Source organism: Scyliorhinus canicula, chromosome 5, assembly GCF_902713615.1.
Source record: "Scyliorhinus canicula chromosome 5, sScyCan1.1, whole genome shotgun sequence".
In the NCBI taxonomy this organism is placed as follows: domain Eukaryota; kingdom Metazoa; phylum Chordata; class Chondrichthyes; order Carcharhiniformes; family Scyliorhinidae; genus Scyliorhinus; species Scyliorhinus canicula.
This window is the reverse complement of record NC_052150.1, coordinates 164,886,258-164,913,006: the sequence shown is the minus strand read 5'-3', so window position 1 is coordinate 164,913,006 and position 26,749 is coordinate 164,886,258. Positions and strand designations below refer to the sequence as shown.

At 46.6% G+C, this 26,749-nt stretch overlaps 1 protein-coding gene across 1 annotated transcript in view; it reads right to left on the bottom strand.

Annotated features, from left to right (window-relative positions):
* Window positions 1-1,531: 1,531 nt before the first annotated feature.
* The window catches only part of fam171a1 (family with sequence similarity 171 member A1), a 209,516-nt gene continuing 184,298 nt past the window's right edge, over window positions 1,532-26,749 (bottom strand). Inside the window, exons 6-8 of the mRNA XM_038797952.1 lie at window positions 5,617-5,733; window positions 5,175-5,298; window positions 1,532-4,280 (exon numbers count right to left, since the gene is read on the bottom strand). Coding sequence (XP_038653880.1) covers window positions 2,708-4,280; window positions 5,175-5,298; window positions 5,617-5,733 — 1,814 coding nt within the window. The 3' untranslated portion in view covers window positions 1,532-2,707. The remainder of the gene's footprint in view (window positions 4,281-5,174; window positions 5,299-5,616; window positions 5,734-26,749) is intronic.

Genomic DNA, 26,749 nt, shown 5'->3' with positions numbered 1-26,749 from the left:
GTGGGAGGAAACTGGAGCACCCAGAGGAAACCCACGCAGACATGGGGAGAATGTGCAGACACCGCACAGACAGTGACCCAAGCTGGGAATCAAACCTGGGACCCTGGAGCTGTGAAGCAACTGTGCTAACCACTGTGTTACTGAGCTGCCCCACCATATATACACCAGCTGTACTTTTTGTTTGCGTTCAAATTATAAACAATCTACAAACTTCAAGCCAGAGGAATGAGGGACCCTATTTTATTGTAACTCACCAAGTAAGGAGTTGAGTTGGTTGTCAGTTTTACAACCCCACAAAGCTACTCCCTAATGAAGGTATGTACCTCTTTAATCGACCAACCCAAAATCCAGGCCCAGCTCGGAGTATTTATAAGGTATTCGGGCTGCTCCTGACTTTCAGGCAGCTTATGGCTTTTAAACAGGAGACCAAAACCACAAAGTGGTCCTAAGGTCAGAAGCTGCAACACCACAATTGTCAGTGAAACAGACCTGACAGTGTCTATGACATTTATTTTAAAGCTGCTCTTTCGGGTCTGAAGCTCTGGCTGCTCATTCTGGACAATGATGAAAACTCCAACAAACCCAGGAACCCTTAGCTCTCGGTGATTACATAGATAGAATTTACAGTGCAGAAGGAGGCCATTCGGCCCATCGAGTCTGCACCGGCTCCTGGAAAGAGCACCCTGCCCAAGGTTAACACCTCCACCCTATCCCTATAACCCAGTAACCCCACCCAACACTAAAGGCAATTTTGGACACTAAGGGCAATTTATCATGGCCAATCCACCTAACCTGCACACCCGGAGGAAACCCACGCACACACGGGGAGGATGTGCAGACTCCACACAGACAATGACCCAAGCCGGAATCGAACCTGGGACTCTGGAGCTGTGAAGCGATTGTGCTATCCACAATACTACCGTGTGTGCCCCCTTGATCCCGGGTCCTACATACATACATACATGTTCAATCTAGGAGATTGTTGATGTATATATGGTGGACCATACAACAGTGGACCAGACTACAAAATGTAAATTTCCAGCCCAGAAAGCAGAAATAGTCAAGGACAGAAAACAGCCACTCCAAGTAATTGGATTTTCCCCCCCCCCCCCATATTGACAAGGGATCAGGGCTGGAAAGCCTTTTGGCACATTGGCCATCAGGATCGCTGTCTAAGTGTTGAGTACCCATGACATTTTTAGCTTTTCACAATATGCAATTACCTTCAAACATACATTAACATATTATCCATAAAATACAGAAATCACAATATTTTAAACTGTCTATTTTTAGTGAGACAAAAAAAGAACATAATTCCAGATATAGATTTATTATAATCTTATAAACAGCTATTGTGGTCACTGAGTAAGCAAATATTCAACATAACTTCTCATTCGGCCACAGTCAGTAGACCAAGAACAAAACCCTCAAATATAAATTGTTTTTCTATGTGTATAATGAAAGATATAAATACAGGGCTAAAAAAATAAGACTGACTGGGCAAACCTTTCAAATAATAAATACAAGAAAGTTCAGCTTTTACCCAAGTTTATTTTGAATAATTAGCTTTATAGAAACAAGCAACCAATCCAAAAAGGTTGAACAGAGACGGAATCCTGGCACTGTAAAATGATACAGAAGGATAAAATGTTGGCTTAAACAGATTGATCACTCAGTCTTGACCACTCAATTATCCCAGATTGGAATGACATGGGAATGCTAGCAATTAAAATATTCAACTGCAGCCAAACATACAATATATACAGAATATCAGTCATGGCTACTTTCATGTCTCTGTAAAAGTTCTCTAGTCTACCTGTAGTTCAACAGCAAAACCAGTAATACAACACACATTACTATCTACAGTATACGGCTGTATTTAAAGCATGACAAAAAAAAGCACAACTGGGTGATGATTGCATGCAAATCATTAAAGAACTGTCAAAAAACTGACAATTTTGAAAAGCAGAATTTCAAGAGTCTAGAGAAAAGTACTATTGAAATAAGAGTTTGTTTAGTGGAAAACATGAAGGCACTTGGAGAATACCGGACAAGATTTTTTTTAAAGAAAGAGGACAGTTTGGTTTTAATCAGTGGCTTCTGCCATCACTGAGTATGGTCATTCACAGCATACTGGTAGCTAAATGCTCTAACAATATTAAGTCTAAGAGAATAAACAATCTTAAAGAAAATAGTTTACAACAAACATCAGACATGATAAGTAAATTCAGCAACATAATTTTAAAAGCAGCAATGCATAGCCTTTCTTTCAAATATTCTATAACTGCGGACACAGCATTTATGTATGTCCTTTAATACACTTTTACAGTATAATTCTGGCAAATAAGTAGAAATCCATCATACTGCCTTCACTACTGGGATATTCAGGTAAAATATCTGGCATGGAATTGATTATTTCATACAATAGGCCATTTATGGCAAAAATAAATTTGAAGACATTGTCTTTCTATAATTATCTGGCTGTCTCATTGGCCTTCAGTCAAGCAACAATTGCTTGGAAAACTACCTGAACTTTCCCCCCCATGATAGCTGAAAGACCAGCACAGCATTCAGATTTCCTTTCAAATATATTCATGGTTTTTCCTCTTTCAAATATCTCAAATTCTCACAACTGAACAAACACGTTCATAAAATATTTGGCAACCATTTATTTTTTAAACTCCAGTGCTGGCAAACCTGTAAATGATCATTTCAAATTAAAAGCCATTAAAGGTCTTTCCTCCCGTTTCTGCCAAGGGCTTTTTTTATCCTCGTCTTGGTCTTCAGTGCTGTCATTGTCATCATTCTCATTGATTTGGTCATTGTCATTAATGCGGTCACTTCCATTATTCATCATTTTATCATCAGTATCAACAATCTCTGTCTGTTGCGAGTTAGCTGGAAGACATTCTTCAATTTCTTCAATTCTCTGTATATTTTCATTTTGTAATCCACCTGTTGTGCTATTATCTCTTTCAGTTGATCCTTCCATGAGTGGCTTCATTGAGCTGTCCTCTGGACTGCAGACAGCTGTGCCACTTTCACTACCACTCTGCTCCATGTCATCCACATACACCAGCCTCGTGTATGTCATACTGCCAGAAAGATTTCGTTCCCGTGCTTCTTTTCCCTTTCGGGAAGGTTTTGGTTCATTCATATCCACACCGGAATCCAAACTTGCATCATTGCTCCCATTTTTTCCAGCTTTCTGTAAGTCAATGTAAGAATGTCTAACCTGGGCATTTGCACGGCCATCTAGGGAAACGAACCAAGCTCGAGGGTGAGGGAGAGGTTTTCCTCCAGCTAGTTCCAGCAGTGCCTTTTCCGTAAAGAGTTGGACTTCTCCATTCATCTGAGCCATTGCAGCTTCACTTAGTGATGCTGGGATGGATACAGATTCTGACATGGCGGATGATTGTGGACTCCAATCTCCACCTTCTGTTTCCTGAAGCTGCTGTTGTGATAATGTTTGTTGCGAATGTGGATGTACCTGTTGGTGAGAAATAGAAAGCTCTGCTTGTAACCTTTCCAACTCTAGCTGTTGTTCTGCTGGAGCAGTCAAAGGCTGCCCCAAGGACGGATATTCCATAGGCAACTTCATATAATGAGCAGGAATGACCAATGTAGGTAGCACTTTTCTATAAACATTGTCATTCACCTCATCTGCTGAACTGCAACAGAGTAACTGGCCTGGCTGAGGAAAAGAGGTTGGTCTTTCAAGGTGGTCAACTGACCGGGACATCATGTAATCAGTTGTTTTTCTATCCACCTTTTGTGCTTTGTCGGAACCATACGGCAGTTGGTAATCTGGTTCTCGGATACTACTTTTACTGTCAGTGGAAAGAAGGCTTATTGAAGCCTGAACTTCTCTATCTCTTTTATCTAGTAGTGGCTGGGCAGCAACTGAATTGTAGCTTTTCCTATAGTCTTCCCTCACAGGAGATTCAAAATCCTCAGAGACATCAATTGATCTTGCCATTTTGAGGCGATAGTTTCTAGGGGGAGACATACAATAATCCCCCTTTAAGGTCTCTCTCAAGGATAGGTTTTTATGTGAAATTAAGTCTTCCCTCGAACTGAATTCTCGTGAAGTACAATATGATGGTTTCAGCATTGGTGTATGAACATCTGCCTCTCCATTGGTTGATACCAGTTCCATGTGAACTGCACTAATTAAGTTGAGGTGAGACATGGAAGTTGCTTGGTCCTTTTTCGAGCTGTCCAATGCAGACGACAGCTGAATTTTCCTGTGGTATTGACGGGGTTTTAAGCATTTTCTCCTGTAAGAAAAATGAATGGGTTGGGAAGGAGAGAGTATTTTAGACTGTGTTGTAAATCACTTTGCATAATAAAAAATAAAGTTTAACTGGAACTGGTTTAAGGATAAATTAGATCTATGAAAACGTTTCAAGGAAAATCTATCTGGCAATTTAAAAAGCAATTAGCGATTACTTAAATAAACAGACTTATGATGGCTACACTTTATCCATTTATACTTTGCAAACACAAATCTAATAACAGGAAGCAGATATACTTGGTCGATAAACAAATCCCAACTATCACAAAAATATTTGTTGCAACAGATGATACAGAAAAATTCAACATATTTTCTTAACAAAAGCTCTCTCTCTCTCGAAGGATCTCCAGTTCTGCAAAATTCACCCAATAATCTTTGTTTTAAGTAAGTGAGATTTTTGTAGTAATGCAAAATTATTAATGTCAACTTTGTTTACTATAACGAATGAACATATATTTCAATAAAACTTTTTTGGTACAAAAGAAAATTACCCTCGTTTCTCCTCTATTTTATTCTGGCAATCCAAACAATTTTTCAGCCAAAAGATGCATCCTTGAGAGTATGGCTGAGATTGGGAACTCATTGAAGAATCACAGCATGGAGCATTTTCCTACCACACTGTGGTACAGCATATTGGATAAAATACATTACAATAACTGAAAATTACTGCAGTAAAATTAAGAATCTTTTAAGCTTCATATAGCTTTGCTACTAAGCATTTTTCAATTAATCACAATAAGAATCATGCAAGAAACAGCATTTTGCCTATTAGAAATTAAGATTTCAACTTCTCTAGATTATACTTCATTCTTTGGAAACCGGTTATTTTGAGGTGCTCTGCTTTATTGCTAAAAAGCAGTTTCCTCTGAAAGGTTACCTGCAATAATAGATGAGTAAGCAAAGCAGAACCAGCAGAATGACAGTCATCCCTCCAAGAATGGCCAACAGGAATGCTGTATGATAGACAGAGGCGTCACTGCCTCCAACGAGACCCATATTACCTAAAATGTGCAAATTAAATTATATCAAATAGCTTTTTATATTCTTTGAAATGCATCATTTAGAAAACTTCGTCAGACTAGATTTGTGAAGGTGATAGATGCCCTTTTTATCACGTAGAAATTTAAAAAAAGTAGAATACTATTATTTACTATGAAGTATTTGGGACTTTGAAAATAGCAACTATAGTTATTAACCATCTGCATTTTCAATATTGTTCAAATGTCAATACAGTACTTCAGTGTTCTAGTCCATTAATTTCAACCCCCACCATCTAGAGCTATCTTCAAACTTGGCTACAATTGTTTCAAATTATTTACCTGGGCTTTGAGGGGACATGGCTGCAACCCAGTAACCCAACTGTGGAGCAAAGTAAGTCCAAGTGAGATAGTCCCCTTCTCTTTGTACAAGTCCCAATCCACTCTTCAACCAAGCACCTAAAGAAATAGGAAGCAAAAAGTAAACTTCGATTCAAATCATAGTCACATTTTTTCCAAAATGAATTTCCTCCTTTGGACTAATACTGGAAAACTGGGCATCCTTGTAAAGAAACACACCCAATTTCCTCAAGGAAACTAAAAGAAGCCAAGATTTATTTTATTGGAAGGTAGATGGAAACCAGCATTTTGAAAAATTGACTCTGCAGCAGCTTTTCCCCTCACTTTGGATATGGCATTATAGTCAGTGTGAAGTCCAGCTTAACATAAATCCTTCAATAATGGCAATTCAACATATAATTTGTAACTGAACTGAGCATCTGATATAGATTATTTCCCATCACTTATATTTGCCATTCCCAATCATTCAGAAATGCTTTACATTTGTGCAAACCTCTCACTGACCAATAGAGGGCATATACGCGTAGCACACCCATGCTATAAAGAACAAGTCAATATTGTTAGCATTTCTTGACAATTAAAACCAAATACCAAATCTATTTGCTCAAAAATCAAAACCACCTAGATATTCTCAAGTTAGCAAATCTTTTAGCAAGGCAAACCAAGCTTGACAAAGGGTGCCTTGCAAGCCTTCTTTCTAGCTCTTCCTGAAATAAGTAGAGTCACCTACGGATATGAAAATTTTCTCTCAATTACACATTCAGCAGATTTGTATAAGGTAAACATCAGGAGCCACAGCTCCCAACACCAGAGTGCACTATAACCCTGAGCAGTGCGTTATATAGCATTTGCATAAAGAATAGGTGTGCCCTTTCTCAATATATTTATCTTTAATGTTGTAATGCAACACCTTAAAATGCAGAACATAATAGGCCACGGCTCTGAATGTTTGGCATACACATGTAACCTTTAGTGATCAATCGATTGTCCATTGTGACTGATTTGCCAGTCTGATTAGTTGCACAGAATACTATCATTATAGCAGTATCCATGAAATAATTCTATGAAAACATTCATTGACAGTAATACTTGAAAATAAGGGAAATTAAATTGGCTTTGTTCTGGGTTCATGCTATAGGACTGTTTTCATGCTACAAAGTTATCAAAATAGCAAATGTTCATGCATTGCAATTGCCCATTGACAAATTTGCATCCCCTTCTCCATTACTAAAGTACTTGAGGAGCCTATACCATTTGACAAGAAGCAATTGAGGATCTTACTCAGATCCAGAGGTCTCACCCATATTTCTGTCAAATTACATTTTTTGTGGGCACGGTATGATTCACACAGGAGAGAAATCCAAACACAGCAGGGCCATGTGAACTTCCAGCCGAGTTCAAGCTAACTGTTACAGGAGCCGTAACCCAGTGTGAGAGTCAGAAATTGCTGTATTAGACACACATGCTCATGAGTGACAGATAAGCTCTGTTCAAATTTAATGCTGCAAATTTAAAAAAATTCTTTGCTCTTTGTTGAAGCAGTTAGTCAGAGTTGAAAAAACCCTGCTGGATTGCTTTGATTGATAGGTCACCTGATCATGTGGTTTCATTAGAGGTCTTAATTTATATTTCCCCTAGGGCGATTAGGCCATTATGATTGCTTGGTTTCAGAGGCTCCAATTATCTCAGCAGGGGGTTTTGAGTTCACAGTTGGATTCACAGTTTAAAGAGACTATGAAAAAACTAGCTGTATTTAATGTGGACTTTGCTTATAAAGGGTTCTTAAAAAAAATAGGAGATTAACCACGTGAGAAGATTTAAAAGATCTAAATAGGTTTCATGATTGGGAATTTTTTTGTATGAATGAGAGCTGTATTTAAGTGTTAGCAGTTTAAAAAAAAAATCATCTTCACACGGCTCCTTAGGTCTAACCAGAGTAAGGCGATATAGAGGTCACCTGGGGATATACGAGAGGCGGGATTGAAATGGAGGTGGTCTGGGAGTATGAGGTGTAAGGTGGAGTGGAGTCATGAGTTTGTATGGAGGGGCCACAGAATAAATGTTCAGAATAACTATTCTGCCAAGTCCTTGGGCACGATTTAATGGGCCACTTTGCGCCCGAAAAGCAGCTCACCGCGGTGCAGCAAGGCCGGTAGAAGCCAGGAGACCTCTCCCCTGAGATCTACCAGGTTCACAATGCCTCGCGAGATCTAATGCGATCTCGTGAGATGTTGCAATGTAAATTCTGCCACAGAAAAGCTGCACATTAAAGCGAGACAGTTAGTCTCCGTTTAATGTGCAGATTCCGAAGTTACCAGAGGCGTGGGATCTATCTCCATCGCCTCAGAGACCTCAAGCGTGGTGCAGTTCAGTAGAGGTCTCCACAAATGGGGACCAGATGGAATGGCAGTCGTCTCCCAGGGCATCGGAAGCCCCCAGGTGAATGCCCTTTGGGCAGAGTGGCACACTGGCATTGCTGTGCTACTGCCAGGGTGCCAGGTTGGCACATTCAAGATGCCAAGCTGGCATTTTTTGAGCAGGTGTGATCAGGCACAGCGTGGCCTGTGTGAGTGTTGGGGAGGGTGCGGGGATGTTGGTCACTTCGAGGGCCTTGGAGATCATGCCGCCATTTTTAAATAGCGTCCCGATCTCTCACTGCAGTGAGAATTTCCGGCCAGCAGAGCTCCTCAGTGTACAAAACTGGGCTGTGTGGCCCTGGCCGCATGTTCCCTGTTCAGGCACCTCATTAAACGCAAGCCACGTTTTATAGCCTTATGTTTCGTAGCAATTCCACTTAGAAATGTGCAGTAAATGTGAGTAACGTATACTTGTGTTGAATTCTTAAGACCAATCTTTTAGGCCTAAAATCGCAGGGCCTACTTTTACAAGGGTAATGTTTGAGGAGTTGACACATGCTTGATTTTGACCCTGGTGAATTAATATTCATTGTATAACATTAGGAATTATACATTTTGCATCCAGTGCAATATAAACAAATTATCTATAACACTTCGTGTTAAAATCCTTCAAATTCACTCTGATTCATCAAATAATTTGTCCCAATCACCTGCATTGTCACATGGATCTTCCTCATCTTCATCATCGATAGTAACTTTGACATCATTCAGAATGCAACAGGGAACAGTTAACTGCCAAGCTTTTGCTTAAATTCAAACCAGGCTGGTTAGAATCATAAAATAACTACAGTGCAGAAGGAGTCCATTCAGTCCACCAGGTCTGCACCAACCCTCCAAATGAGCACCCCACATAGGCCCACGCCCCACCCTATTCTCATAACCCCACATAACCTTTTGGACACTATGGGGTAATTTAGCATGGCCAATCCACCAAACCTGCGCATCTTTGGACTGTGGGAGGAAACCGGAACACCCGGAGGAAATCCACGCAGACACGTGGAGAATGTGAAAACTCCACACAGAGTTACCCAAGGCCAGAATTCAACCCGGTTCCCTGGCACTGTGAGGCAGCAGTGCTAACCACTGTGCCATTAAAGATGACTGGTCAAGGCATTGAAAAAAGGTGCAATGCGTAAACATGTTCTTTCTGTTTGCAAAGGACAGGGCCCTGTTTGTGAACAAATGTAGCTTCTAGCATGCATAAGTAAGTCACATTGTGAGCCTGACTGGATGTCTTAAATTTGTTGTCAGTTCAATTCTTAAGTCATAGCACAGTCAGGATTGTTTAACGAGCATTGTCCAACCGCAGAATCACATCCTGTGTTGGACACGGTGCTCTGAGTTTTGCAAGCATCAAGTGGTTGAGTACAATGAGTACTTTGTTGCAAAAAGCCATTATTGTTTGATACAATTCTTCAGTCGTTGAGCTGTATGGCCTACATACCCGGTATGACATTGGCATTGAAATTCATATATCACATTACTCATTTTTGTGGTAGGCAAAATGTCTTTTTGTCTTGATGGCAGCATTGTCTTAGAGGAGAACTGGGAATTTCAGAAAGATGTTGCCACCCATGTCACGATGAAGGCGGTTGCAAGAAATGGATCAAAGAATCATGCGTAAGACCAAGCGGACTACACAAACAAAAATGTTTGCTTGTCTGGTACATATTCAAATTCCCACTTGTTGATGACATAGTCTGTGAAGTCAGATTAACCAATTACTACTGCAGAGTGACAGCGTGGAAAGGTTCACTTCACCATCGTTCACATTTTTAAGACAGCTTGCCCTTTCTGGGATAATCAGTAGACCTTTATACGACCAGAAGTGGCAGCCTTGGGTCCATTAATGAGTTTGCGTGATATACACTGAGCAATGATCTGATCAGGGTAGTCTTGTGACAATAAGCGATTTTCATTTAATTTCATTATGCCGCAGGATAGCTCTGATGTGCTCCATTTCAGCATCAGGTTTACATCTTGAGAAAATGGCTCGGGCCTTATTTAGGAGGTTGCCGATAAAGCCAAACATATAGCACATGAAACGGTCGGCATCCCAATACATATATTAACCAGTGAAAGTGTGCTGTGGTAGACAGTATTTGGCAAATCATTTTCAGATTCCTCAACAGCACGTCGAGGAAAGGGAGCTCATTTGATGTTCCATTTCAAAGGTGAATTTGAGAACAGGATGGAGCCCATTAAGGTCTGTAATAAAATTCTTCCAATCCTTAATTCCTCATCATGTTAATTGAGAAATTTGCCAATGTGGTTCCCTACTATTGTCTACCAGAAGCCCACCGGTTAAAATTGCTTATATGGAGAGCTGGCACAGAGATGGCAAGCCTCCTTGTAGATAGATAGAACGATACAGCGCAGTACAGGCCCTTCGGCCCTCGATGTGTGATGTAACAACTCTGTGATTTGCTCTATCAAAACTTTAAATGATTTTGGTGCTTATATTAAATCTCCCCTCAATCTTTTCTGATTTGGGAGAACAATTCCAGCTTCTCTTGTCTCTCCATTTGACTGAAGTCCTATGTCATAGTTTCCATTCTAGTAAATCTACTCTGCTCACTTTCAAAGGCCTTGACATCCTGAAGTGTGGTGTCAGAATTGGCCACAACACTCCAACTGGGCTTGATCATCGTTTGGTCAAGGTTTAGCCCTACTTCCTTGCTTTATATTTTATGCATCTATTTATAAAACCAAGATTTCATATCCTAGTTAAAGAGTATTTCAATTGTACTATCCTCATGCCTCTCCTCATGTGTCCAACCAAAATAAATAATTTCACACATTTCTGCATTAAATTTAATCCGCCACGTGTCTGCCATTTCAGCAGTGCACACCATCCTGAAGTCTGCCACTACCCTCTTCAATGTTTACTACATTAAAAAAATTTGAAAATGACATTAAATTTGGCAGTTATGCCCTCTATATGCAGGACCAGTCCATTTATTTATAGTTGTCTCAACACTGATATCACTCCAATTGCCTCCAATCTGGAAATCAACCATTTATGACTACACTACTTTCTGTCCTTTAGCCAACATTTTTATCCACAGAAACTGCCTTTTTAGCCCCACTGACTTCAATTTTATTCTGTGGTACTTTGGCTCAATAGCTAGTGTGCGATTCAGATTACCGCCAACAGCACAGTTTCAATTCCTATTCTGGTTAGGTAGCCTGAGGACCTGCCTCCTCGCCCTGCCTCTGAGCGCAAAGGGCAATGGCAAACCACCTCTGGCAAAGAAAAATGGCATAGGATGAAATATCAGCAGACAATAAGCCAAGGAAGTGCCTTTGGTAAGAGCATACATGAATGAATGAATGAATGAATGAATGAATGAAGAACTTTATTGTATGCCGTTGTAATCCATGTACACAATATCAATCACATTACCTGGACCTGGTGAAGTTTCTACTTGGGAGTGTCGTCAACCTTTTAAGTAAACCCACCTTCTTTTTGCCCTATTGTTGCGAGCCAGTTAGATACCGTTATCATTTAAAAATAAACCTGAATATCTAGTTTTAACCAACAGAACTACACCGCAAGATTACATTTTTCTTTAAAACAATACAAACTGCCTTGTATAAAAACATGAAATAAAACAACCAGTATTAATTTAACAACATAGTATGTTATGCACTCAGGTTTAGTTCTTAATTCCTGAAGAATTCTCTTCCAAAAAGGTGTTTTTGGGTTACAGGGATAGGGTGGAAGTGAGGGCTTAAGTGGGTCGGTGCAGACTCGATGGGCCGAATGGCTTCCTTCTGCACTGTGATATTCTATGTTCTATGCTCTAAAACACATCAATCTTATAGTTATTTACTTCTTCAGGGATGATCCATAAATATGCTCTGGAGAATTCTCCTCCGTGCCAGCTATTCTCAGAAAGTAAAGGTTTCATCCACCATCCCTTGACTTTGGATACCCCAGTTCCTTTTTCTGCTTACTTATCCAATATTTTCCAGCTAATTTAGATGATTATTTTCTATTTTGCAAGACTCTGTGAGGCCCCTGCAGATTCTCCCACCAGCATTGAACTCAGCAATCTTTCTGTTTCCTCACAAAATCCAAACTGAGATTAAGTCTCATTCACATTCCACAAATCAATGATGATATTAGTTTATTACTCATCTTATAGTGCAGGTTTATCTAACTGCTATTTTTACAAGGACAAACAGCAACAAAAGTTTCTTTCAGCAAACACCCAGGTAAATTGAAACCAGAGAACCTTTCTAAGCCGTTTCTCATTTCCATAAATCGATCGTTTAAGTTAATTATTCCTCATTTGCATAGATTTTTACAACCTTTCAGGGTTTAAGTGAATAAAAAATGAATGAAAATCGCTTATTGTCACAAGTAGGTTTCAAATGCAGTTACTGTGAAAAGCCCCCAGTCGCCACATTCCGGCGCCTGTTCGGGAAAAATGAAGTTACTGTGAAAAGCCCCTAGTCGCCACATTCCGGCGCCTGTTTGGGGAGGCTGGTACGGGAATTGAACCGTGCTGCTGGCCTGCCTTGGTCTGCTTTCAAAGCCAGCGATTTAGCCCTGTGCTAAACATCCCCAAACAAAACTGTCTCCCTGGACTGCCATTACTGCATATCTTGCAGACATCATAGGTACAATTCAGCAGACAAAAGTCTGCTTTTTGGCACATTTGACGGGGTGTTTCTTGGCGGCTGCAGTGTTGAGAATCATCTTGCTATCTTGCCGTTTTTTTGGCCTCAGAGTTTCTCCCCGCCGAGGCCACACTTTAGTCGATTCCTGCTGGCAAGCTATCTGTAGCTAGGGGGAACGGAAATGTCAAATGGTCACTATTAAAACATGTAACACCTGGTACATGTGAAGCCTCTGTCATGTTAATCTTCACAGAAAGCATGCCGGCACCCCCACACTCTATTGTCCTCCTCACCCCCCACCCTCCGGGCACAGTGGTCCAAGATCAAACGCTCCAGATGCAGACCCCGTTCAGAGGATGGGTGTGAACGCGCTGTAAGCAGAAAGATAGGAGTCAGACTTTTGCAGAAACTTGAGGAGCACCAGAACTTTCCTCACAGCGAGTGATCAGCACATATATTGACCTGCCGACACAGGCCCATCACCCTGAAATGATGTTACACTAGCCATTGGAGGGTGGAACTGGGTGGTTGGGGAAGGAGTAGCGTGATGGGTAGGGGAAGGAAGGAAATGGGGGATGAAGGAGGGAAATGGGAGGAGGGAAATGGGGGATGGAAGGAGGGAAATGGGGGAGGGGGGGGGGGGTGGTTGAGCTGCAGGACATAGCCTTGTCCTATGAGAATCTTGTGAGAATCAGGGCCTCCCTAGTCCTCCGGACGTGGAAGATGTTTGCCACTACCTCCATCCTCCAGCTCCTCCCCGTGCTCAACCTCCAGGCCTGTCTGATCCACCTCCTCCTCAGATGAGGCCGCATGTCCCTCCGCTACTGTGCCACGTGTGGAGAGCACAGCAGATCACCACCAATCGGGAGACCCTCTGGGGGGTGTATTGCAGGGCACCACCGGAGTGGTTCAGGCATTGGAACTGCATTTTCAGCAGTCCTATGCACTGCTCAATGAGAGCACGGTTAGCAGCATGGGCCTCATTATATCAGATCTCCATCTTGGTCAGGCCTCTGCACCGGCTTCATCAGCCAGGACCTTAGCAGGTTCTCCTCGTCACCCAAGAGCCAAGCCGTCATCCTGGGTTGGTAGTTGGAGACGTCGTGGATCTCAGAATACCCTACAGTGTAGCTGTCATGCACTCTCCCTGGGTAGCGGGCACACAGATGCATGATACAGAGACAGTGATCACACACAATCTGAACATTAATAAAGGGCACTCCTGATTTCCCGGTGCGACATGTGGGCCATCTATTGCTCCCTGGGCCTGGGGGATCCCAGCGGTGGCAGAGAATCCTGCAGCTCAGGCATCTTGGTAGGTCTGGTCCAGGTTGAAGATGACAAAGTATGATGCCCGAGCATGCAGGGCATCCAGGATCTCCCGAATGCACATGTGGGCTATAGAATGAGAAATGCCGCGCAGGTCCTCGCTCGAGCTCTGAAATGAACCGGTGGCATAAAATTCTGGGCTGTGGTGACCTTCACGGCTATCCTCCTCCTCCTCCTCCATGAGGTGTCAATGCCATGCGGACATCCACGAGGACTGGCACAGGTGCCACACTGTCTCACTCCTGAGATGGAGTCTTCTGCAGCACATGTTGTCCATCATCTAATTGAAAAAACAATGACACCCACACACCTTGGGTCGTCGCTGGCTTCTGGCTATCCTCAGCCTGATGGATGGTCAGGTCTCCAGAGAGTGCAGCGGCCCCTGCACATGGGGTGCTGCCTCGTCACTGCCGCCGCCTTCTCCAGCCTCTGCGAGGGCAGCGCTGCAGGAACGACACCCTCCATTTTGATTCTGTAAGGTATCGGAGGATAGAGACTGACAATCAGTTAGGGCTTACATCGTGGGACCCTCAAATCCCACAAGCGGCCCACCCCCCCACCCCTTACCATTACTGTCTCACCTACTCTCAGAGAGTGTATCCAGCGAGCCCATTGTGCTGGCAAACATTGCTCACCCCCGGCTACATCAGGAGCCCCTAGACCCCAGACCTCTGCCAGGAACATTCGGGAGGCGTGGCTCAGGTGTCCACCCCGATCCACATCCTCGCCCGTTGGTTGCAAGAGGACCCCGTGTGCTGGAGGCCTGCTCTTTAGTGTTTGATTGTTGGCAGCTGTCTCTATGGTGTTGATGCTCCTAAAAGTCAGGCAAACTGTTCAGGTTTCCATTGTAGCCACCTGGGATGGCCACTTATAAAGAAACATGGACATTTGCAAAGACTCGAGGGAAATATGGCCAATACAAGATTCAGGCAGGCTCAGAGCCGAAATGTATATTTGTAAGCAGAGAACCAGACAGGATGGAAACCCCCAGATGATTTGCATTCTGATGACGCATTTCTCTAAGACAAAGGACTGGTACTCAGGTATCCGAAACAATTCCCGGCACATCGGCGCCACTCCCTTTACTCAGGAAGCATAAACAGCCAAGGTCAATGACCGCTTAGGACATGCCCAGCCATCAAGGCACCCGCCCCTTTATTGGCTCAGATCGAAGTGTAGCCACCTAAGATGGACACTGGGCTACCAAAATGGAGAACTGCTAAGGCTGTAGGGAGAAAACAGTTTTAGCCAGGACAAGCAGTTTGCAAAAGGCTAATTAGCATTCTGCATGTATCGAAACCAGTTTATGGCCAGGTGCAAGATCTCAACCAAAGGTGTAAATGGCAACAACGCTTTGCATAGTAATGAGGCGATCAAGATCCAGCACAATAGATACATTTAGATATGAATAGATACTTTTGAGAGAGGCCCAGACGAAACGGCACCATAAGTATCCATCACAGAGACCCATAGAGACCGCCCCACCCATCGAGAAGAAACCCTCAGATTGGGGGATTTGTAAAATATCGATTGGGAAATGACCCAATCGCTACATGGCAGGTAAAGGCCCGCCCCGAAGAGGCACGGACATTGGGGGACCTATAAAGGTAGACCCCGCACATGGTTCTGTCTGTTTTGACTCCGGCCCAGATCTGCTGTTTTTGCTCCGGCTCCGCTTCTGACTCCGACCTCCAGATCCTGTCTTTCATCACCGGCCGTTGAGCATCAGCCATCGTTCAGTAAGTGCCAAAACGACGCTCGCTACGTGACCCCGGCATTGCTTATACTCTAGCCGACTATTAGAGAACAGAAGGTGTAGTCCAGAAAGGAACAAAGGCCTTGTCCCCTGACCTTGCTGGTTCCTACTTAGATAAATATTTAGTCGTTTAATAGTAGAAATAAGTATTAGTCTTTAGCGTATGCATGCGTATTTATTATATTTGTATGATAAATATTAATCGTTTGAACTTACTAATTGGTGTACAGTTTATTACTTTGAACCTGACCTTGATATACTTGTGAGGTGTCTAAATACGGCACCTGGCGACTCCGAGCAGTAATTACATACACAGAGCTGTAGTAGTGTTAAGCACACGGCCTTTAAACGGAGGCGTGTTAATACACTCCAATAAACGCATAATACACTCAAGTAAAACGTGCAACAGAAGGCAGTGATCGAAGTCTGCTGAATTATTGGGTCCAAACCTAAGGACCGCCCAAAAGAGTGCAAACCCCCCCCCCCCCCCCCCCCCCAAGGATAAAGAGAGACACTGCCATGTGTTCGATCTCTTTTGGACCTGGTGCTCCGGCACCGTCTACCGGCAACTGTAGCACCACGACCAGAAGCAATTCCAAATTCAACGATCGCTACCAGACGGATGAGCCCAGCTGAACCGCAGTTACTTCTCCAGACCCAGCAGATTCAGATTCAAACAAAGGCCACTGTTTCTCTGACCTAAGCCGGGTGCCTGAAGTTAAGCACATGTTGTCATAGTGTTGGGTGTAATTTAGCTCATAGAGTATATGTTGCATGTCTTAGTTAATCTTGTGTGTAAATAAAGTATTATTGAACTTGAACTAACTAACTGATTGTTGGGTCTTTGATCGATATCCGGTTGAACCTTGTGGTGGTATCATTTGATACCTGGCGACCCTGAAAGCAATATAATATCAATATCTAGACAAAAGGGCAACCTTGTTGACTGCCATATTTATAGCGAGTAAATATAGCAATACCATGAAATGTGATGCACTGATCATTCTCCAAGGCACGGCACGTGTACCACGGAGTAGGCACTTGAGAGTTGGGAATAACAGGAAACGTTACCATTTCATATTGGTACCAGTACAAAGCTATATCAGTTAATTTTCACAAAAAGCAAACAAACACACAGTATCACCAATTGCACGTTCCTCAACAGATTTGGAGAATAAGCCTGAGATAGTGTTATCATGTCTGGAACTTTAGTCATAGAAATGATCTGTCCATCAATGTGTGACTTGTTCCACGTACCATTCTCATGTTACGAGATGCAGCTGTGCAGGCCCTTCCACATGGCCCAATCTCACCGAAACCAAATCCTGCCATCTACATACTCCACCAGTACTCAAGGAACATCCTTGACTTCCAGCCCGTGGTGACGTGACATGCAGCATTCACCACACCACACTAGCAGAAAAGCACCAGAAATCTGCCAAATAATTTTTACAACGGCCTCATCAGGTGGTTCATTTGGATCAATGTCGCGCACCAGGTCCCACAGCACCTTCTTGCCTCAAACCGATTGCCTTCCAGACCCATGCACCCCCTGGGCCCGATGTTCCATGACTCAGGCATCTTAGAAAAAATTGTCCTTCTTTCTAGGTGCAGAAAAAGAAGGAAACAGCAACAGCAGCCTTCAGGCATTTGCAGCCACCAGCAGGAGCAAGCTGCAAAAACAACCTACAAATATTTTAGTTCATTGACAGTATCAAATACAGAAGACAATACAATGAGGACGGGAACACCAGCCCAGCCCATGGAAAAGGCCACTCCAACATGGAGCACAGTGGAGGAGAGAGAGCAAAACATTCCACCCACCCAAGAGGGGCACAGTTCAGCCCAGAAGAGGTCCGTCACATGTAAACCAAACCAAATACAGACCAACCACCGGAGAACTCGAAACAGGCAGGATGACAACAAAGTCACCAGCCATACACGAAGGACAAAAACCAAAGCAAAAAAACAAAGGAACACACATCAACTGCTTAACACAGTGCCTTCCCCCCCACCCCCAAATTACTCCGCGTACACCCTGGGAGATTGTGTCATGGTCTATAGGCAAAATACTTCAACTGCATGCATGTGATATTTTAATAAACTTTGATTAAATAATCAGATGTCCAAGCTACCACTTCAGGAATCTTAAAAATTTCACTGGTTAAGAATATAGGCTCTTGGGGTCGTTCACCAAGGTCCCAGGTAGTTTGCTACCCTGACTACACCCGTAATATATTTTCACTTTAAGCACTTTTCAGGGGAAAGTTAGAACTGAAGGTAAGGGATAAAAAAAATTGAACTCATGGAGCCCGCCACAAGATGATCCACTGCAATAATTTCAGGACCACTCTTTTTACGGATTCGTTTTAAATTTGCCCCTTTCAAGCAGAGGCCACGTCCTCTGAGTCTACTGCTCTGTACAAGGTGAAGCAGTTAATCATGGTTCATATTCATTATCTAGTCTTTTAGAACCCTAAAACAGAAATCACATTACCTCTCAATTAATTTTCTGTTTTCCAATGAGAACATGCTTGCTCTGTTCTATATCCTTTCAATAACTGTAATGATCTTTTTGTAATGTGGCAATAACTGTACACGGTATTCTAAGTGCAGCTGGAGCAATGATTTATGAAGTGGTAGGATTACCTCAGTTTTGGCTCAATATTCACCTTTAATACATTGCAACATCTGATTTGCTTTATTCACTGCCATTGGACATTACCGCCATAGCTTCAATTTACTGTCGATCAGGGGCCTCAGACTGCACTCATTTTCCACCCACATTATTTTCCTTTCATTTAAGTCATCATCCGTTCTTGGATTTTTTGTCCCCATGTGAAACACAGGCATATAACATTTGAAGCAGACTACAGCAGGGCGACAGATGTGTTTCTTTTTATAAATGCAGTGAGCGAGCACCAGAAACACAATTGAATTTATTTCTCTGTTTCATCAACTTGTCGGAAATCCGTTAGTGAAGGATTACATTATTTTAATGGGCAAGAGTTGAAGACATTATAGTTTCCTATTACACTTACAGTTCAACAAAAATTAAGTGGAGAGTCGTAATGTTCAAGAAATGGAGTTTGATTTCCTCTCACCTGGCTGTACAGAGCTGCCTTCATTGTGCAGCACCAATCCTGCTGAGGTATAGTAATGACTTTGAATCTATCAGAATTGGAGGCATATCCTTGCATACTAGAAAAGGTGCGCTGGGACATAAGGGCTCTGACATTGGGCTGATGCACAGGGTAGGAGAAAATGTAGAAAGTGAAGACAAGAGACAAGAAAGCAAGAGAATTTCCAAAATTCGAACCAATGCATATGAAGACTCTACTGTTAACAGTGAGTTGAAGAAGAACAGGGAAACGTACAAGGACGGATGGGCGAACGGAGGTTAGTGAAGATTAAAATGCATGTAGTAGAGCTTCGGGTAATCATGAGTTTATGGAAGGCTGAGGGAGGGGCTGATTAGCACAGGGCTAAATCGCTGGCTTTGGAAGCAGACCAAGCAGGCCAGCAGCACGGTTCAATTCCCGTAACAGCCTTCCCAAACAGGCGCCGGAATGTGGCGACTAGGGGCTTTTCACAGTAACTTCATTTGAAGCCTACTCGTGACAATAAGCGATTTTCATTTCATTTTTTCATTTCATCAGGGTCAACAGAGAGAATATTGCTGTGGTTAGTTCTGGAGGTAAGTTTGAGTGGCAGCAAGCAGAGGTGGCGAAGAGGTCAGCAGTGTTGCATTACTGGGTGTAGGCAATGTTTGCTAGAGAAGCTGTGCAATTTGAAATGCAGATCAGGATCAAATAGGACTTTGAAGTTCCAGTCTGCTTCAGCGTGAAATAATGACTGGAGGAAGGGAATGGAACAAGTAGCAAATCAGCAGATACTGCGGCTGGAGCTCAAGCAGATGTATTTGTTTATTTTATGTTGAACAGGCTGAGGTTTAGACTTTTCCAGAATTATATGATGGAAAAGAAGATTGATAACAAAGGAGATAGTTAAGGGATCAAGAAAGATGTGAGAGTTGGGCACCTTTGGCATATATGCATCTGTTGATGTCACAGCAAGGTACCATGTAAATGAGAAAGAGGAGGGGATGAAAGAAAAATCCTTGACAGCTCTGGAGTTTTGAGAGAACGCGTGGTCTATGTTAGAATAGGTCGGAATGAAAATAAATGGAGAGTTCCAAGAAAGTGGACAGTTAAAGGCTTCAAGGGGAGATGATTGGGAGGACATGAACATAATGGAATGGGCAGACAAGGGGAACATCAACTTAATATAGATAAGTGTTGAGCAATTCATTTTGAAGTAAACACAAGGAGTTCCATTTAATAACAAACGAGACTTGGGGGGCGGGATTCTCCGTTAATGCGGCAGAGTGCCCGCTCCGTCATGAACACAGTCGCGTTTCACGACGGCGCGAAACGGCTGCGGGCACGAGCGATTCAGGGCCCGAAAAGGGACCAGCAGTGGGGCTGCGAGGAACTCGGTGGGCGTGGCGCAAGTGCAGCGTCATTTAAAGTGCGCGATCCGCGCACAGGACCCAAGACAACGCGATGGCTGAGTGCTGACATGCCGCTCTGAGTGCCCTGGGTCAGATCCCGCCCCTCCCCCCACCCAAACCACATCTCGCCATGCCAGGTCGGAGCCCGTCACCTCCCCCTCAGCCCGTCACCTCCCCCTCACACTGCCCCTCCACCCCCTAACCCCGCCCCCACACTCTGACCCCTCCCCCTCATACTGCCCCCTCCACCCCCTAACCCCACCCCCGCACACTGACCCCACCCCCTCACACTGCCTCCCTCACACTGCCCTCTCCACTCCCTAACCCCACCCCCACACTCTGACCCCACCCCCTCACACTGCCCCCTCCACCCCGTAACCCCTCCCTCTCACACTGCCTGCCTCACACTGGCCCCTCCAATCCCTAACCCCTCATCCCCCACACTGCCCCCTCCACTACCTAACTTCTCCTCCCTCACACTGCCCCCCTCCACCACCTCACACCCGACTCCGCGTGTCTGATGAACCATGCATCATTGTGTTCCCCAGGGCCAGGGGCCGATCGTCCAGAGTCTTCTCGGACAAGACCCCGCCATCTAGCCGCAAGCTCATCCGCACCCAGGGACGCACGGCAGAGGGTGGAAGGAAGACGGACAGGACGGCCATCTTCTCAGGCCGGGACACTGGAGGGGGACGCACAGAGGACAGACAGAGACAACACCGAGGGACATAGGAAGGACAGTCAGGGCACTGATGGCCGTGAGTCGCACGAAGAGAGGGCCTTGAGCCAGGACAGTGACGGAGAGAGGACGGGGACTGTGGACCGTGACGCACAGAGGACGGCCAGACAGTCGACGGACACGGAACATGACATGGGCCGCATGTGCCTTCGGTCCAAGAGTCGGCCCAGGACACACCAGACCTGTGGACAGATGAGGACCTCGAGTTTGCGGCACTGCTGTCACCCACAACATCCACCATCCCAGATACACTCACCTCGGTTGGGCAATTAAGTGTTGAGGCTTCTGGGTCACGGTCTGGTGTGCACCACACTGCTGAGCCGGTACAGCAGGTGGAGGTTGGAGCAGCCAAGGGGCTGTACGGTTGGAGGGCAGCCCAGGCCCAGCACCCAGCTGCCGCCCAGACGGTTCCCGGGTTCCTGGAATTACTGGACCCACCCAGAGACCCAATGTATATAGAGACCCAGGGACTGAACAACCCAGCATCTGCAGGCGCAGTTGGAGGAGTCCATCCGTGTCCAGGAGCAGGGATTGGTGCCACTCATCGCAGCCACCCAGGCCGACACCGCACGGGTGGCATCCGCGGTGGAGGCAACGGGGGAAATGGTTTCGGCCATGGGTCAGGTTCTGCAAGGCGTTGGGCTTTATGTGCACGCGTCATCCGTGGCCCAGTAGAGGGCTGCCCTCTCACAGGCAGCCATCTTACAGAGCCAACAGGACATTGCCGCCACGCTCCGGGGTCTGGCCCAGTCTCAGCAGGCCATGGCCCAGTCCCAGCAGTCCATCGCTGAGAGCATCGGCCGCCTGACACACGTGCTGGATCGCGTCGGGCACTCACAGGTAGAGGTTGCTCACTCCCTGACAGGGATGTCGCACTCCCTGGGCTCCGTCGTGTGAACGCTCGGACCCTGGTCGATACCGCAGCAGGCCTCCAGGACTGGCAGCGCCAGGTGTTGGTGGTGCGACGCGCATGTCTCCGATCGCACCTCCGTCCCACAGTGAGGCCCGGGGGCCACCGGGCTCCCCGAGGGAGGAGGTGGTTCTGGCAATTACCTGTTGGCTCTGTAAGATGGCTGCCTGTGAGAGGGCAGCCCCCTACTGGGCCATGGATGACGCGTGCACATAAAGCCCAACGCCTTGCAGAACCTGACCCTTGGCCGAAACCATTTCCCCCATTGCCTCCACTGCGGACGCCACCCGTGCGGTGTCGGCCTGGGTGGCTGCGATGAGCAGCACCAATCGCTGCTCCTGGACGCGATGGACTCCTCCAATTGCGTCTGCAGATGCTGGAAGACAGCCGTCATCCCGTTGTTCAGTCCCTGGGTCTCCATATACATCAGGACTCTCGAGGAGGAGGACCTCCAGCAAGGGAGGTCCCTGAACACTCTGCCTCCCCCCGCACCGTCCCTGGTGCATCTGGTGGGCAGCGGGCAGGACAGGGTGGCCCCACGCCATCCAGCATGCCCGGCGAGCAGCCTGGCCCATCGAAGCCGGGCCACTCCAGGAAACGCGTGCTGACGGGGAGCCATGTTGCAGGGCGGGATTCTCAGCAGTCCTCCTCCACTCCTGCTGTACCATCTGGGGATACACCAAGGCGTAGTGGTAGGGCCCGTAATGCAAATAAGTTAGACACTTAGTAAGTTGGCACGGGTGCAGGGCACAGCTTAGCTGTCGAGGCTAGGGCACCTGCCTGTGAATGTAATGATTAAAGTCACTGTTACACTGAATTTGGAAGACGCTGTGCTATGTCCGGTGCCAGTGGGCTCTTGAGGGTGATCGAGTGGCGCTGGGGTTTACGTTTGGTGCAACGGTGATGCTGGATGTGTGTTCCCTCCCTCACCCCCCAACCAAATCCCGTCGTCCTCAGCATACCGACGCCAGCTACCCCACATGGGCATGTGATGGTGTTTCCGTGACGCATGCAGTGCCCACCGAGGTGGTGTTCAGCTATTGCCATGAGTCAGACATTGTCTAACAATTCTGAGCTCACAGCTCATCGGAGAGCGGGTTGTCATCATTCAACATCGTACTGATCACACCCGCTCACACAATTGTCAACGTAATGCAATCCTGCAGTGCCGCAGTCGCAAGGTGATGTGAAAGTGGTGGGGTGTGCACGGTGCAGAAGTGCAGTGGTGCCCGTGTGCGCGAATGGCGGTGCAAGTGCCAGTGTTCAGCGAATCCCTTACCCGCAGTTTGTGAACCGCATGGCGACCAACGCCTCGCTTGCCCGCCGTCCTCGACGGAGCCATCGTGCAGCCTCCCGGCCATATCCAGCACCCAGATCGTGGCTGTGCCCGGGGCCCCCTCCCCCCACCCCACCCTGATGCTCGTCATCCTCCTCCCCCCTCCCCGTTTGCGGAATCTCCACTGCCGTCGGGTCCTCCCTGTGCCTCCTCCATCAGGATATCACCCCTCTGCATGGCTATGTTGTGCAGCGCACAGCAGACCACAACTATGCGACCGACCCTGTCGGGGTGATAATGCAGGGCCCCTCCGGAGCGGTCCAGGCACCTGAATCACATCTTCAGCAGTCCAAAGCACCTCTACACCACACCCCTGGTTGCTGAATAGGCCTCGTTGCATAGGGTCTCCCCGTTGGTCTGTGGCTTCCGTATTGGCGTCATCAGCCACGACCTCAATGGGTAACCCCTGTCACCCAGCAACCAGCCCCTCGGCCGGGGTGGGGGGGGGCATCCCTCGAACATTGCTGGGATGAACAACTGAGTCAGAATGTAGGCATCATGCACACTCCTGGGGTACTGTGCGCATACGTGCATGATCCTCATGTGAGGGTTGCAGACCATCTGAATGTTCATAGAGTATGTGCCTTCCTGTTCAAGAACACTTCCCTGTTATCTGGAGGTGGGCGCATGGTGACATGCACACCACCGATGACACCCTGGACCATCAGTATCCCGGCCACGTTGGCGAATCCACATGCCCGTGCTTCCTGCTGTGCGTGGTCCTCGGGAAATTGAATGTACCTGTCAGCGATGGCGTACAGGGCGTCGGTCATGGTCCGGATGCACCTGTGAACCGATGCTTGTGAGATCCCGGATAGGCCCCCACTCGGCACCTGGAAAGAACAGGTCGCATAAAAGTTTAGGGCCACCATCACCTTGATGGTCACTGGGATAGCATGTCCTCCTCCCGTTCCACATGGTGCAAGGTGCGCCATGAGATGGCATATATGTGCGACTGTCTCCCTGCTGAACCATAGTCTCCTCCTGCATGCCCTGTCCGGTAGGTCCTCGAAGGACATGCGGTTACGGTAAACCCTAGGCCTTGCTGGGCCCCTGTGGTGCCCTGGCACCACCAGCACCTGCTCCTCCTCCTCCCCCCCGCGCCCCATCGAGATCAGTGCCCGTATCCTGTGTATCCCCAACAATCTGGTGGTGATTGTTTCCCTCAGCATCCTCCTAGACATTCCGGCAGTGTGCGCCTGCAGCCTGTGCAGCTACGACGGGGCCCTCTGCGGCCACCCCCTCAGCAGCAACAGCCGCTGCTGCCGCAGCCTCTCTGAGCTGTCAAGTCTACGCTGCCGGATGGCCACCTGCAGTGCAGCGGCTCCAACCACTGGGGTGAACATCGCTGTCTGATTAGCATACATGGTAATCTGCAGGGGGTGGGGGGGGGGGCAAGAGAAACAACATGTTCCACGGAGGTGCTTGGACACCTCGACAGCCAGGTGGCATGGGATACTTGTGTGCCCCAGTGGCCTGGTCTCACTGCAGACACGCAGCCAGCCTAACTCCATACACTGTGTCCGTCCACCGGCCAGTTCACACCGTTCCTCCTCACTGATGTGCCAGTGGCCTCTGTCCATCAACGAGACTTCAACTTGCAAGCGTGTCCTCGTCACCGTCCTGACATGTGGCACCCACTGATAGGCCACCTCTTCCTCAAACCCCCCCACCACGCCCGGGCACGTCTGCAGCCTTCCACGCAGACATCCTCCTCACCCCTCCTCCCCCGGGCATGTCTGCAGCCTTAGTTAGGCCAAACTTGGACTTTAGTGTTCAATTCTGGTCACCACACTACCAGAAGGGTGTGGAGGCTTTAGAGAGGGTGCAGAAGAGATTTACCAGGATGTTGCTTGGTATGGAGGGCATTAGCTATAAGGAGCGGTTGAATAAACTTGATTTGTTCTCACTGGAACGACGGAGGTTGAGGGGCGACCTGATAGAGGTCTAAAAAATTATGAGGGGCATAGACAGAGTAGATAGTCAGAGGCTTTTCCCCAGGGTAGACGGGTCAATTACTAGGGGGCATAGGTTTAAGGTGCGAGGGGCAAGGTTTAGAGGAGAATGTACGAGGCAAGTTTTTTTTTACACAGAAGGGAGTGAGTGCCTGGAACTCGCTGCCGGAGGAAGTGGTGGAAGCAGGGACGATAGTGACATTTAAGGGGCATCTGGATAAATACATGAATAGGATGGGAACAGAGGGATACGGACCCAGAAAGTGTAGAAGATTTTAGTTTAGACGGGCAGCATGGTCGGTACGGGCTTGGAGGGCCGAAGGGCCTGTTCCTGTGCTTTACTTTTCTTAGTTCTTTGTACTTCCACCCCCACGAGTGGCAGCGCTCTCGGAGAAGCCTTCCCCACCCCCCAGCACCGGCATGTCCGCAAAAACTCCGGGACAAGGGCCGCTCACCTCCTTGCTCCTCATCAATTTATTCCTCATCTCATTTATTTACCAGGCGTCAACCGCGACAGCGTGACCCGTCGGGACTTCGGCCCATCCGGGCCGCTGAATAGAGGGGGGGACGGGGACCGGAGAATCGGAGTGGCTCAGGCGATTCTCTGGCAGGCGCAGCGCCGACCTCAACGGAGCCATTCTTGCCGGTTGGGAGAATGGCGGGCCGGTGTCGCGCGATATAATGGCGGGACTGGCGATTCTCCCAACCGGTGCAGCTTTGGAGAATCCCACCCGGGGTTCTGATGCACAATTTCCTGAAACTACAATTAAAAGTAAGCAGAGGATCAAAGCGTGAAGCGTTTTTGGTCTTGTAGTAATACGATAAATTTGCACAAAGCAACAGTGGGGAAGTGCATTATCAAAGATTTTACAGCAGAGCACTTTGAAAACAGTGGCAGAATTGGACAGTCAGCTTGGTTTTACGAAAGGAAAATCATGCTAGACAAATCTACTGGAATTCTTCAAGGGTGTAACTAGAAGAGTTGATGAGGGTGTAACTAATAGTGTTGATGAAGGGTAGCCAATGAATGTGGTGTATTTGGACTTTCAGAAGGCTTTCAGCAAAGTCCCACATAAGAGATTAACATGTAAATTTAAAGTGCATAGGATTGGGGTATTGTATTGAGCTGGATAGAAATATGGCGGCACGGAAACACAGTAGTTAAAACTGTTGCTTCCCAGCGCCAGGGTCCCAGGTTCGGTTCCTGGCTTGGGTCACTGTCTGCACGGAGCCTGCACGTTCCTCTGGGAGACTGGTTTCCTCCCACAAGTCCCAAAAGACGTGGGGCTGGATTCTCTGTTTTGAAGCCTAAGTACCCAAAGCAGCATGAAAATGGTGGTCTTTTATGTCAAGAAAACTGGTGCAAAAAGTCCACTGATTCACCGTTTTGCTGGGGGCTAGCAGGGAGGCAGCGTAGAGCTCACAGCTCTAGCTGCCGATACGGCCCTGAACACCTCCGGTTCCATGGCCGCGCATGTGCACGGCTGCGGCCTGCAGAGGCCACGCCGTGCTCCATAGAGCATGGAGGACT